At 42.6% G+C, this 15,209-nt stretch overlaps 1 protein-coding gene across 4 annotated transcripts in view; it reads left to right on the top strand.

Moving 5' to 3' along the window:
* Nucleotides 1-11,138: 11,138 nt before the first annotated feature.
* The window catches only part of Uchl3 (ubiquitin C-terminal hydrolase L3), a 43,185-nt gene continuing 39,114 nt past the window's right edge, over nt 11,139-15,209 (top strand). Inside the window, exons 1-2 of one of the 4 annotated variants that reach the window (XM_021646989.2) lie at nt 11,139-11,269; nt 11,370-11,381. In XM_021646989.2, the coding sequence (XP_021502664.1) occupies nt 11,228-11,269; nt 11,370-11,381 (54 nt within the window). In that variant the 5' untranslated portion in view covers nt 11,139-11,227. The remainder of the gene's footprint in view (nt 11,270-11,369; nt 11,382-15,209) is intronic. The other 3 variants (XM_021646988.2, XM_060391539.1, XM_060391540.1) reach the window with 3 other exon arrangements.

A 15,209-nucleotide genomic window follows, 5' to 3' on the forward strand; every position in this document is an offset into this window, starting at 1 on the left:
CTGCAGAGAATATCCACGCTGATGTTTTAAGTCACCTGCCAACATTTTATTTAGAAAAACCTAGAAATATGTTCAGACAAGTTGCAGATACTAACATTCCTGTAGGTGTCACCCACATTTGCCAATGGTTACCGCTCCCCCGTACACGCTTGCTTTCGTGCTGACGGACGAGAGCACTTATCTCCTAAGAACACGCCAACCATAAGTCAGGAAACTTAACACTGATGGAATGAATAGCTGGTGAGTGGACCTCACTCTGTAGACCAAGCTGGCCTCAAACTCACAGAGATCCTCCCACCTCTGCGTCCTGAGTGCTGGAATTAAAGGCATGACCCAACAATATTCTTAACATTGATTAACCCACCCACAACCAGAATACAAACAGGTGCTTCAGTTAGTTCTCTTTGGGTCCCTAAAGTTCCACAAGTAAGGCTTGTAAATAGCTTGTGATCCCTCAAGGGACTGGGGGAAAATGTGCTTTTAAAATCACTCAAGTTGTTGGTAGAACTCAGTTTCACGCAGTTTCTCAGATTTCAGAGACTGTTCAAACCTATTTCTTTGTGTCCACACCGCCACTCCAAAGCCAAATGAAACACATCTCCCTCGTGTTGCTAATTTAACTGGCCAGTTTCTCCTCTGCTTTCCTTTACCTCCATTCTTTGTTTCTAAAGGCTCAAATGGTTAAATAAGGCATACCCAGATGATCTAAACTAGCTACTTTTCCTGAATAGTCCCTAGACTATCCAGATTACAGTTTTGTTGACTAGAGGTGAGAATCTTTGCAGGCTGAACATCTTTAGAGTTCTGCCTACCACAAAACAGCTCTCATTGGATGGCTGAACTCTACTAGTTAACGCGCAGACAACAGACACCTAGAGCTGTGCCCTGAATGCTGTAGTCGGAATCTAAGTCTAGAAAACTCTCTGGCTAGTATTATCGGGCTTACTTAAATATACTAATTAGCTTGGGAAGAGAATCCTTGAATGAATTGAGAGCCCGACTCCATGGAAATAGGATGAAAAGATAAAACAGTATTACACATCAGGTGGATCAGTACATTAGTTCTGATTATTAGGGTCTTTTCCTCATTATTATTATTATTTTTTAAACACAGGATCTCACTATGTAACCCTGGCCATCCTGGGACTCAGTGTGTAGACCAGGCTGATCTCTAATTTACAGAGATCTACCTTCCTCTGCCTTTTGAGTGCTAGAATTAAAAGTGTGTACCACCACCACCACCACCCCTCTTCAGCTGCTGGCTGTTGGGAGTGGAGAAAACACACACACATACACATACACATACACACACACACACACACACACACACACACACACACACATAAACTTTATAAAAAGGCTTCCAAAAGGAGACAGGACAAATATGTCAAAGTTAGCTTCTGTTAGTTTGCTATATTTATATGTTATATATTTATTTATTTATATATTATGTATTTGTGGATTCTTTTTATTTTAATCAGGCTGCCTCATACACCACCATCCAGGGCCTATGAATTTTTGCTGATTATTATTCAATATGAGTACCTCTATCCCTGAATGAAATTCCTCAAAAGAAGTTGTGTCTACAGAAACTGAATTGGCTGATTAGAATTTCAGTACTGGGGAGAGACTGGAATGTTGCAGGTTCAGAGACAAATAACCTTATCTTGGGGGCTAAAATAACCATTTCCCACCACTTCTGTGTCAGAATGAATAACCTGTGACTTAATAGATGAAAATCTTTTGGACCCTATTAACTTAATCAGACCACTGGCGTCCACCAGTCCAAAAGCTAAGAATGCCATCATATAATATCTTTGGCCCATAGAAACGTTTCTCCTATCTCAGTGTACCTGCCTCTCTGATGTGCCCATCATTTTATCTCAAACTTCCCTCAATTTAGAGCTCTTTTTGTTGCTGCTGCTGCTGTTGTTGTAGTCATTGTGGTTGTTGCTGCTGTTGTTCTGCAGCACCATAAAAACTTCATGAGGCTTTGGGTGCCTTCCCTAGGGACCCTTCCCCATGGAGTTACCTCTCCAGCCACAGAGACCTGTCTTCATAGGTCTGTCTGTTATGACTGTATAAATTAGCGGAGGTTTTAAAAATTCCTTTTCCAAAGCAGGAAGGAGACAAAGATTCCTTAAGTTAGAGAAATGGAGATTTTTTCAAATAAAAGCACCAAAAGAGTGGGACTTTCACCTTAATAGGGAAACTAAGAGCTGGAGAAGCTTAATAAAAAAAAATGAGAGACCGTGTTCGCTGTCATTGACCTTTACCAGTAGGAAAGACATACCTTGGTTAGACAGCCTGGCTTAGTTGTAAGTTTGCCATCTCTCAGTCCTTCCAAATCTTTCAGATTGCCTCTATAAGGACATGGTGGAGCCAGGACTCGGGCCTGTTATCCTACATTTGAGATGAACATTTTTTTTTTCCTTCATCATTAGTCTAAAAAGAACCTGAGATAATGGGCTTTGAGGTTGGCTCAAGAGAAAACATTATACAAATTAAGACATTCCAATGGTAACAAGGAGTAAAAACAGGCCTGAGATAGGGAGACTAAGGGGCTGTGAATTAAAACAACAACAACAAAAAAAAAAAAAAAAAAAGAAAGAAAGAAAAAAGAAAAGGGGAAAAAAAAACCTTCATGAAACTGTTTTCACATTGAAATGTTGAATTTGGATTAAGCTATGGTTAATTTGGGCCATGGTCACTCAAAATGGTTCCAGAATAAATTCAGAATAAATTCTCTCTTATTCCCTTTAAGATGAGAGTTGTGTGTGTGTGTTTGTAGACATAACAAATCTGTTGATCCAGAAACGCAGTTAAACTGCAGATCCTCTTCTACCTCGCTCTTTCACTGTCTTTGGGAAATCAGGCCATATGCTCCTACAGCCTCTCTACTGGCACAGAGACCTGATAAAAAATTATTCTGTTTGGCCTTGAAGTTCTCTCCCTCCCCATGCAGCTGTGTGCAAGCTTAAGACAACCTTGAATTACAAGTTTATCTATTGCCTTCCTGCCTTGTGACTCCTAGTACAAAGACCAGGCCAGGCTTCGTCATGTGGTATGCAGCTTACATTTGCTTGACCCCCTCCCCACCCCACTCCAGCCGGCTCCTGAAAAGCTATAAGACTTAGAAATTCCTTTTGTCCTAGTGGAAAGGAAAGCCTTCCTTCAAGGCCTCATCATGCCTCTGGTATGATGACTTCTATGTTAATGCTCTCCCACTCAGGACATTATCATGGCTATGATGAACCTATAACTCCCCAAATACAGTCTTTCTGTGGGTCTCCTTTCTACAAAATGATAAAGACATGGCAAACTGCTATTTTTCAAACCTATATCTTACAGGACAACAGAATTTTCACAAGACTTTCACTTCTAAAATACAGATTTGGGGTGTGAGACACGACTCAGTTGGTAAAAGAGCTTGATGCTGAGCCTGTCAATTAGAGTTTGACCCTTGGGACCCGTGTAGTGGAAGAAGAGAACTGACTGTCACAAGTTGTCCTCTCGCCTACACAAGCACACCCTCATGGTGCTAATGCACACACACACACACACATTCACATTCACATAATAATGAATTTAAAATATAAAAATGCAGTTTTGTAAAGTTATATAACCACAGCAGTAACGTTTCAAAATTGATTTTAATCCAATAACATCTGAGTAGAATATGTAAATCAGAAAGTACTTTAGAGTGTTTTCAATAAACTTCTTCAGTCTCACCTAAGAGGAAGCCCACAGCGCTGTTTAACATGAACTCTTGATGTAATGAGGGTTACAGTGGAATGAAGAAAACAAAAAGACATTTCTTTCTATTTAAGCATTTGTTTAGTTTTTTGTTTTGTTTTGTTTTTTTTTTTTTTGATTCCTGGTGATACAAATCTGAATCAAACTAGCCTAAGCAAAATAGCAGAAATTATTACCCCACGGCTGTGACCTCTGGAGCACGAGGGTGGAACACACTGATGTGCCAAGACTATTGTGAGACTTGCATAGCAAAAGAGCCCAACCCCTTGGATCTCAGCCCTGGCTTGGCCTCCTGTTTGTTTCTCGGCTCCATTTTCTTTGTCTTCTTGCTGTTGGGGGAGGAGGATTCATATATAGACATGGCCAATGTCTTTGGGGTCACAGCTGTGTGACTAATCCTACAAAGGGAAAGAGGAAGCCAAAAGGGATAAGGGAAGCTGGTCTTGAATCTCAATTCCGAAAGAGACACTGATTAACATACAGAGTCACATTCCACTCCTTGAACCAGTACTAGGTGAAGATGCATTACTTTGTGTCTGTTCTGTGTTCCCCATTGTGGCTAGAAAGGGTATAATTATATGATTGGAAAAGTCACTGGTGTGCCAGAGATGAAGGATATCACCAGTAGGAGAGATGAGGGTGATGTAACCTAACTTAGATTAAAAGATGCTAATGAAATACTAGAGGTCCCCTAACATATGTATAATATCGTACGGTGTCATCCTGCACCATCAGTGTATGCAGTTGAAATCCTCCAGGATGTCTACTTCCTACCCCACACTCTGTGAATAAGTTACTTTACATCACGCAGGGGAATTATAGCTGCACATCAGGTGCTAACCAGATGTTACTCAGGTGATGACAGGTGTCCTTTGGGAAAGATGAATGTGATGAGTTATACTCAGAGGCAGAGTTCGTCAGAGTGAAGCAATGTAAGACTCAGCTAATCTGCTGGCTTTGTAGACAGGAAAGGGGCTAAGAGGCAAAGAATGATGGTAGCTTCCAGAAGCCAGGCTAGGAAAGAAAGTGGATTCTCCCACATAGATTCCAGGAATATCGTCCTCTGGACACTTTGTAGTCCAGCAATATCTACTTCAGAATTCTGACCTTCAGACTAGTCAGTATTAAATTCTTGTTTCTTTAGACCACTAACTTACGGGCTGCAGTGATGGCTCAATTCGTAAAGTCCTTATTACATAAGCACTTGATGACCAGTTTGGATCCCCACCACCTAAGTAAAATAGACAGGCACCATAGGATAGGATACAGCTGTAACCTCAGTGCTGGGAGGCAGAGGCAAGAAGATCCCAGGCGCACACTGGCCTCTGAGCCATCTTACTCAGATCTGTGAGAGATACTGTCTCAAAAATCAGGACAATAGCAATGGAGGAAGATATCTGATGATGACCTCCGGGTGACCTCTTTGTTATACACAAACATAAATTTAAAAGAAAAAGTCATTAAAACTACAAAAATTGTTTACAATAGCAGTAAGCAACCAATACAGTGTGATGTCTTACTGAAGTGGTGGGGGCTTTAGGGCCACTGAAACCCAAGCTCAGGTCTCTTTTCTGGCAATCAGCTGGGTGACTGCTGACTGTTGGAAGATCTGAGTGCTAGCTTTCCTGCCTGTAACGAGAGGGCTGTTGTTGTTCTTTCCAAAGTGTTTATCCAAGTGTATTAGTGGGAGCATATGTGTAAGCACAGCAAAGCTCCTCCCTGACACAGGCACTGAAGAAACACTAGCAGTTCTGATCATCACCATGCCAATCAAACTTCCAGAGCATGCACGACATTCAAAACATACATCCTCTTCATTTTAATCACAAGGAAACTGAAGCCCAGGTAGGTTAAACAGTATCCTTTAGCTACCAAGTAAAACTTCCAGGAGTATGGCTTAATTAACAGTTTGTTGCTTTTGTTGTTGGTGGTGGTGGGGTTTGTTTGTTTATTTCGAGACAGGGTTTCTCTGTGTAGCCTTGGCTGTCCTGAACTCACTCTGTAGACCAGGCTGGCCTCGAACTCATAGAAATCTGCCTGCTTCTGCCTCCCTGAGTGCTGGGATTAAAGGTGTGTAGCACTGCACCTGGCTTTTAATTTACAGTTGGCCTTCTAATTCCAGAGGCTTCCAGAGGGATTCCAAACTCCTTGAGTGCCTTTCATGATCCTCCAGTGTTTCCTATGGATTGAATATCATGGTTCAGGCTATTTAGGATTATGAAAATGTGTGTGTAATCAGTGGATAACATAAAGATAGGCACCTTTGACTACACTTGATTATCATTCCTTACATCATAAGGGTTTCACAGCTTAAAGAAAGGCTTAAACTTCTCAGCTTTTGAGCCAAATCTGGCTGACCCACATATTAAATCAGCAACAAAGAAAATACAAAGAACTGTGTTATAAACACAGAAATTTCACCTGGCCAGTTCAACCATTGACCTGAAAACAGTAAGTTCCAATTATCATAGTTTCGCTTCTGTTGCTGTGATATGCACACAGATGAAAGCCACTTAGGGGAGAAAGGGTTTACTTTGGCTCGAAGTTCCGGGTTGCAGTCTGTCACTATGGGGAGTGGTGGAGAGTCCAGAAACCGCCCCAGCTGGTCACACTGCACCCATTGCACCCCATCAGGCAGCAGAGAATGAATTAATGTATGCATGCTAGGACTCAGCTGACTTTCTCCACTTGTTCTCATCCAGAAGTCCCTGCTAGGGAAAGATGGTCTCCACAGTGGGTGGGTCTCCTACCTAATTAAGGGAATTAAGATAACCCCCAAAAGATATGGCTAGATGTCTGCCTCCCAAGTGATTGTAAATTTTTGTCAAATTGACAATTAAAATTAACCATCACAGTTGTCAACCTTTGGCTAACAGGAACTTATTACTTTCCACTGGATTTTTTTTTTTTTTTTTTTCTTGAGACAGGGTCTCTCACTGAAGCTGACCAATCTGGCAAAACTAGCTGGTCAGCAACTTCTAAGGATTGTCTCATGTTTGCTACTCCAGCACTGAGGCTCCATGTACACATCACCACACCCAAGGGTTTTTCTTTTCTTTTGTTTTGAGACAAGGTCTCACGGTGTAGCCCTGGCTAGCATGAAACTAGCTATATAGACCAGGCTGGCCTCTTCCTCTGAAGTGCTAGAATTAAAAAAAGGTTTGGTCCACCACATTAGACCCATACACACTTTTTCTTTTTTATCATGAGTGCTGGGCATTTGAGCTCTGGTCCTCATGTTTGCACCCCAACATTGTACCCACTTAGCTGTCTTCCTAGAGTCCTAGAGTCTCTTTTAAAAGTGTGATTTAAAGAGGTGACTTACCTGACCTATGGAAACAGAGCCGCTTTATTGCAGCCATGTTCTCTGATCAGGTGTTGAAAATTATTACGTCATCTTGAACACAGGTGTTTTCAGACTGTGAGAGACTGGCATGTCTTTACGGGCAAGACGATGTTCAAGTTGACAGTTTGGCGGTACAAGCCAGGATTGAGGCAGATAATAGGGTACTACACGTGCATCAGAATGGCAGTGAGAGCACTTCCCATTAAGAAGATAATAAAGATAATGAATAGTCAAGACGTTGTGCAGTGAATGGGCTGTGGCCAAGCAGTGATATTGATCCCCTTGGGACAATTAAGACCCGAATCTGGGCTGATGACAGCTGTTATGCTAAACTTAGACCAATTGTTGAAGAGCTACTGCGTTTCATTAATTATTTCTCCCCTGAGACACACTGAACCTGACATGTTGCTCAGGCTGCTTTCCAATCTGCAGTTCTCTTGCTTTAGCTGCTGGTTGCAGGGGCATGGCACTGTGCCCAGATATATTTAGTCAATCCTTTAAAAAGTTTTAATTTTTGCATTTAAAATCTCAAGAGGAATGTTCCTGTTCATATAAGTTCTTCTACTGACGGTTCCCTACGTGGCATTGTGACTCAGTTGTTTTTGCAGAAGCAAGCACGAGCTCATTCATAGCTCTTTAACATTGTCTTGAGTTATGAGGATCACAGACCTCGTAGGTATTATGTTTAATTGCCACTTATAGTGTCTTTTAAGCAATTATGTTGTGACTTAGCATAACAAAAGATTGTTGGTGTTGGAAAAGTACAAAGAATGGGTTTTAGGATAATATGGATTTGAGGGGAGAGAGGAGAATGAATCTCTCTGTGGGTGTGTGTGTCTCCCTATATTTTTTCCCTTCTCACCTCTCTTCTGTTTCCCTCTCATTTTTCTTCTTTCTCTCTTCTGTCTCTTTCTTTCTTTGATAGAGCCTCACTACACAGCCAAGACTAATTGCGAGCTCACTGTGGAGCCCAGGCTAGTCCTAAATACATAATCCTCACCATGATTCTCCTCCCTTGACTTCTCAAGTGCCTGGGTTACATGTTCAAACCACCATGTACAAGTGGGAACTCATTTTGGGGGTGGGGGAGGTCTGTGCATGTCTGCGACTGACTACAAAAATCCTGCAAGTGTTAATGTTGAATTTACAAATCAATGTTAGCAAGAAAAAAAATTCAAAATCCAGAATCAATAAATAAAACACATGGATAGAATTTTGTCCCCTAGGAGAAAAACAAAAACAAAAGCCATATGGCAAAGGATGGAGATAATGGGACATTCAAACCTTGGGGACAATGATACTGAATCTTAGGCCCCATTTTATATGTAATCAAAACCTGTGCTTCAGATTCAGATATTCATATGCATAATCAAGTCTGAGGATTAAGGCTCTTTGTAGCATGTAGGTGCATCCATACCAATGCTGGAAGTTAACCTGGTAAACTGGAAGTGAAGAGATTGGAAGCCCAATATATTTGCAAGATTTTGAGGGGTCTGAAGTTCTTGGGGTGCCAGAACCACTTCTTGAAGGCAAAAGACACGTAACTGCCATCATCAATGCTTGCTGAAGATTTTACAGTGTGGATGTTTTGGGGCTACCTATGCCCTTGCCAATAATTCCTCCTCCATGCTTTGCATAACTCAATGCCCAGTTATGTCATTGGTCTCCCCAAGGTACTTTGTGGGATTGTATTTTGGTTTGTTGTTGGGATCTTATGAAGAGGCAGGCATGGTTTAAGTCACCTAGGAAAGGAATTCTCATGGTAGGTAGATAAGGATGTTGTGTGGAGTATTAGGCAAGCAGTAAGAGGAGAGGGAGACACAGGGTAGAGTCAGGAGTCTGGAGAAAAGCAAGTTGTCTGACAATCCCCCTGGCATGCCAACTAGCCCCAGCAGAGTCTGAGAACACAGAAAGTACCACAAAAGGTTCCTTTGGGGAAACTTCCATTCTCCTGCTCAGTCCCTGGGTCTGAGCCCTTTGGTTCTCCCTTTTCCAGTGCTACTTGTTCTCCAAGCACTTCCACCTCTATCTGCAATTTTCAAGGTGCTCTCCCAACCTTTTCTGAGACAGAATATAGGAAGAAGAAGAGGAGGAGGAGGAAGAGAGGAGGCAAAGTAGGAGACGACCCAGTGGCAGTGGCCACAAAAACTTCCCTGCTGCTGTCCCTAAACAGAATATTCATCCCTCTTCCCTTGCCGTTTGCTCTATGGCATGAGACATCAGATTTTCCACTCTGCCAAGCCACATGTTGGGTGCCACTTGTAGCCAGATTTTGGCTACTTTATTGGGTTCTTTTTCCTACCTCCCTACACCACCCCTACCCATTCCAACCCCCCAACACTAGGTGGGAAAGAAAGAAGGATAGAGGGGGAAAAGTGGCGTAGATCTCTTTAGACTACTTCCTGCTGATTAGTGGCATTGAGTTCCTTGGAGCAAGTCCACTCTTCCACATCAGGATACTTCCAATCAGCAACTAGCAATCCAGCACCCAGCACCCAGCAAAAGCAACAGCAGGGACCACCAGCAGCAGCAGCAACAGCAGCAGCAGACTGTAGGCCCTTGTAGGGCTCTTGCATTTATACCCCCTTAAAAGGCCCCAGAATTCCAAATGTAAACTATTTTCAGCTAGTAGAATCACAGCCCTTCCGGAGCACAAGTCAGATTATAGTTACCTGCTGTGGACAGTCTGAAGCAGTCCCGCATCCCTAACCTGGGATTAAAACAAAATGTATTGTCAACATCCCTGGGTTTTTTAAGAAACCAAAGCTGTCACCATAAAAGACCATAGAATTGCAACTTCTGATCGATCATGAGCCAGACACTGCCAGATTTACCAAGTCACGATATCGGATAGATATGGCAGCAAGCCTTCGGATAGATAGAAAGAGTCAAAGGATTGGAAAAGTCATTGAGTTATAAAAATAATAGCCAGAACATGTGTGGGAGAGTTGGAAATTCCCCAAGAAAGGCAAACTCAGTATAATCATATTTTCCCTACTTCTTAACTAGTCTATCCCTGAATTCCCTCTCATGGATACAGAATAGTAAGTAATATGTCAGGTCAAAATTCTGGAGTCATGACTCTTGATTCCTACATACCAAAAGGATTGCTCCTTGTAATCCTATCTTCGTAATTTGCATATGCCTCTGTCTAATAAATGCTACCTTGTGTCAACTTTTCTCTTCTGCATTTCCCTACATAATATTTCTACATACATGATCATGCTTTGTGATAATTGAGATTGGATCCAGGGCCTCAAGCCTGCTAGATTACCACTCAGTTCCGTCTCCAGCATCATTCTTTAAATTAGTCTCTTTGAGAATCTACTATGCGCCTGCCATTGAGTTAAACCCCGAAAATGTGAAGAAAACTAAAACTTTAGTTACATCTAGCATCCCTGAATTTAGTGTGATGAAGAAGGGACATTCAAAATGGTGCTTTGAGTCCTTTAGTTTGTGCCGTCACTTAGTACAATGTCTGATTCATCTTCGTAGTGGCTCCATATTGTTTCTCAAGCAGAACCGAGCATCTACCTATCACCTCCGTCAGTCATCTGCCTATGACCTGTTTCTCCGGCCGTGCAATAACAGAGGAGGCCAACAAATCATTTCAGTCTCCTCACAAAGAAGCCGGAGGACCAAGGAGTTAACCTCCAGCTTGGCTGCCTTCTCTTGGCCAGCAAAGCCCGCCCACCCTCACAGAGTAGGAATCCGGGACGCGCACCCTAGAGCTTCTGCTGGGCATTGCAACAAGGTGACGGAGCCTGCAAGCACGCGGCCCAGGCCAGCGCGGGGCGCGTGCGTAGAACTCCGGTGCTCGCTTCACTCGGGCGAGCCCAAGTTGGAGAGGGGGGGCTCCCTGTTGGATCCTGGCTCTGTTTTCCTCGTGACATAGGACGTGGCTCCGGTTTATCACGGTTCGTCTGTCTCCAGTGTGGACACTTGTCTTCTTGGCTTCCCCGCCGCGGGGCGAGGCTCAGAGCCTCGGGAGTCGCGCGCTCCGTGTGCTGGTCCTCCCCGCGGGGCGGCGTTTGGCCGGGGCGGGCCGGAGCGCGCGGGGGCGGAAGCGGCGGCGGCGGCGGCAGCGGCGGCTGTCAGAGCTGGAGCGCGGCTGGCGGAGCAGTCATGGAGGGTCAACGCTGGCTGCCGCTGGAGGCCAATCCCGAGGTGAGCGCGGCCGGGGGCCGCAGCCGGGGGCCGAGCGAGCCGGGAGGCCGGCGCCAGCCCGCACGCGCGCGTCTCTAAACCCTCTTCTGTCTCGTTTCAGGTCACCAACCAGGTGAGTGCGGTGCTCGTCACCCCGGACCCCGGAGCCCTTTCCGCCTTCCCCGCCAGCCTTCCCCTCCCCGCTGGCCTTCAACCTCTGCATCCCCTCAAGGATTCAGGGATCTCATCGGGGAGGCCCCCTGTCTGCGGCTGCGGGCGGCTCCGCCCCTTTCGGGCCACCACCTGGCTCTGGGAGATGCCGGTGCGGCTTCCTCGGTCCCTCCGCCGGACCCCGGGTCACCTGTGCTGCCCGGGGCCTCAGGGTCTGAGGTTTGCTCGCCCCTCACCTGCCGTCCCCTCTCCTCTTCCCCCTTCATTTGTCTCCTTGCTGCTCTGTGGGTGCCATCATGATCCCTGCCCCTGTCCCTTCTAGGTGACTGAATTTGCCAACACCTCCTGACTCCCGGCATTGTAAACTTGCCCACCCAGTTTTGGTAATTCCATCCACCTCCCGTACAATGAAAACACCTTGCAGTAATCTTCTCTTGCCCATCAAGTAGCTTCTCTTCCCTGCCACGCCCCCTTTCTCTTCCAGTCTTTAAAAAGTGGACCTTGTCTTTGCCTTTTGTACCACACAAAGCCCGGTTTAATGGTTATCATGTCATTCTTGGCCACCTGATACTCTTAAAGTTTCTTTTTTAACATTGAGGATTGGGACTGGGGATGGCAAATGGGGATACCTTTCAGCCCTCGAATTAGGAGAAAAGGCTTATATATTATATATTTTTAAAATTTGCACCGGTATGTATTGTCTTAACCTATTTTTTTCTGCTTTCAACATTTAGTTCATCTATGACCGTGCCCTTAGTTTGTTATATAGTTTTCTTTCTTTTCTTTCTTCTTCCTTCCCGTCACCAAAAGATAAAGATTTATCATCTACCTTTAAAAATGCCCGGAATGTCAGCATTCGGGAGGCTGAAGATAGGATTTTGAGTTCCAGCCCAACCCTGACTGAGACGCTGTCTAAAACCTGCTCCCCACCTCCAGCTATTGTTTTTGTAAATGGTTTTTGATTTTCAAAGTTTTTTAGCAAATTGTACACAGGCTTTATGTTAGAGGTGACATTCTTTGTTTCTTAAAAATTTCTAATACCTTTATTTTGTGGGTGACGTACTTTTGGAGATCAGATGACAACTTTCTAGACTCAGTTCTTGCCTTCCTTCGGGTAGGTCCTCATATTTGGTGATGGCAAGAGCCTTTACTCACTGGCCTGACTCCCTGCATCGTATTTGGGTTGGTTATGTATTGTTGTTACTATCTCAACTCTTATCTTCTTAGTAAGGTGAACTGTGCAAAGTTTAAAACCCTTACCGGTTATGTTACTGTTCACTGCCCCTTTTCCTGAGGACAACTTTCTTTTGTTCTCACCCCTTTGAAATTTTCTCATCTCTTTTCCTAACCCATTTTATTTTCGTTGTCGAGAGTAAAAATCTTAAGTTCGAAGAAATCACAATTTGCATCTTCTGTGCATAGAAAGAAGTGTTTATTTTAGCTGCAATCCAGTTATGTTTTACACACTTACCTATAGCAACTTACCAATTATGTAAATAGCTTTTGTTCCATTTTATCATCCTAATTATTGTAGCTTTATAAGTCCTCAAATATGAATCCTACATTGTACCTTTTCAAAATGGTCTAAGCTTTTCTAATTACTTTCCCCCCTAGATAAATTTTAAAATCCTTGTCAGTTTCTACAAAAAGTTGATGGTGAATGTGTCAAGTGGATAGATGTATTTTGAGGAATGTGTCTTTATTACGTTGGATCTTGTAATCTCTGAAAGAGGTATATCCCATCATTTAATTAGGCCTTTTATTTCTTTCATAAGTGTTTGATAGTTTGAGCACATAGCTCCTGGAAAATTTTGTTACATACCTATAAATTTGATGATTTAGGGTGCTGCTTTAAATTTTTATTTTTGAGTTTTTTGCTGTGTATAGAAATATAATTTTAAAAATGCCCACATCCTACCCTTGCTAAATTCAAATATTTGTGTTGTGCCTCTCCCTTTTTTGAATGTTCTTCGGGGATTTTCTATATTGACAGTTGTGATCTTTGCAGTCAGATGCTTATTCCTAGTCTAAATACCTTTATTTTCTTTTCTTGTCATATTGCACTTGGTAATATCTTTTAAAAATGATTTAGCTATTATTTTATGTGCATGTATGTCTGTGTGGGGTGTCAGATCCACTGGAACTGGAGTTACAGACAGTTGTGAGCTGCCGTGTGGGTCCTAGGAATTGAACCTGGGTCCTCTGGAAGAACAGCCAATGCTCTTAACCGCTGAGCCATCTCTCTAGCCCCACACTTTGTAATATCTTAAATATGAATTTGAGGTGTCTTATTTCTGATCTTAGTTGGGGAAGCATGTACACTTTCATTCTAAAGTGTTATAGGTATTTTGTAGAGGTTTTTTTCTTGGGCTAAAGAAAGATAAAGATAAAGAAACACATATATGGCCAGTTTTATTTACACTGGTGTACAAACTAGGTAAACCATGAGAAGAAAAACGGTGGGCCCATGTCTCTTGCGAATATGGCTATAAAAGCCTTCAACAATAGATGTGTTTTAAAATCATAAGAACATAACGGAGAGCAACTTCTTATATTGAAGAGCTGATTTATCATTCAAAACCAATCAGTGTCATTAGCCTTATCAAATGATTAAAATAAACTTTAAAATGATACTGTTTATGGTTTTAAGGAAACAAAAAGTTTATATAACTGGACATTTATAAAGTCTGTGGTTCAGCTGATACAGAACCTAATTCCTGGATAACTTTGATAAATTATAAAATGCATTAATTAAATACTATTTTGAGGTCACCTTTTGCATTACCAACTGCTGGACAGGAACTAGCTATACTTTGGTGATTAGACTATTCTTGTTTTTCAATGCAGTGAGAAGGCAGAAAGTAAAACCAGGCAAATAAACCATTAGCCATTGTTAAAAGTGCAATGAAAAACTGGATCAGGTGCTGAGGTCAGAACCAAGTAGGCTGGATAGTGACAAGAGGCCTTTGTGAAGTGACTTAGACAGAGACAACTGTGTGCTGTCTTTGCTGTGCTGTGCCCTGGCTTGGTTAACTTTTTTTCCCCCTAGCTGTATATGGTAGCACACACTTACAGTTCTAGCACCTGGGAGACTGGCACATGAGAATCAAGAGTTTGAGACAACCTGCTCTACAGAGTGAGACTGCCTCAGTTTTCGTTTGTTGTTGTTATTAAATAATGTGTTTTTATATAGAGAATGGGCAAGCATGTTAGAAATAGAAATAGCTTTAACCAGAATTTTTATATTTCTTTAGTGTTCATGTTCTGTACCAGACTGAGGATAGAAAATGAGTAGACGTTTGATTAACTGACTTGGGATTGGAGAATTATCCCAGCAGGCCTTGAATGCCTTAGCCTGCATCATGTAGGTTATAGGCCCCACAGCTGGTCCTCCCTTGGTTTTTCTTGTTTCTTTCACCTAATGGGATCACAAGAAGAGCCTGATCTTGATTTCACTGTGTCACCATCTGGCAGTTACAGGTCTTATTAACTCTTAGTTTGAGCAAGTAGTGTTTTAAGCAGTGATGAAGCCTGGTGTTATGTAAGAATATTCTGCAGCCTGAAGGTTAGTGTTGACTGCTGGCATCATCTAGTAGCCGTGGGTCATATGTGTCATATGTATGTATATATATACACATTTGGTAAACAGTGTCAGCCACTTTAAAGATGTTTCATTATGCTACAGATAGGACTTAAAATCATTTAAAAAATAATTTAAGCTCTACTGTATTTACATATATATATTTAAATGGTAAAAGTAGCTGATGGAAAGCTGCAAATAACTGAACAT

This window comes from Meriones unguiculatus, chromosome 9 (genome assembly GCF_030254825.1).
Source record: "Meriones unguiculatus strain TT.TT164.6M chromosome 9, Bangor_MerUng_6.1, whole genome shotgun sequence".
Taxonomy (NCBI): Eukaryota; Metazoa; Chordata; class Mammalia; order Rodentia; family Muridae; genus Meriones; species Meriones unguiculatus.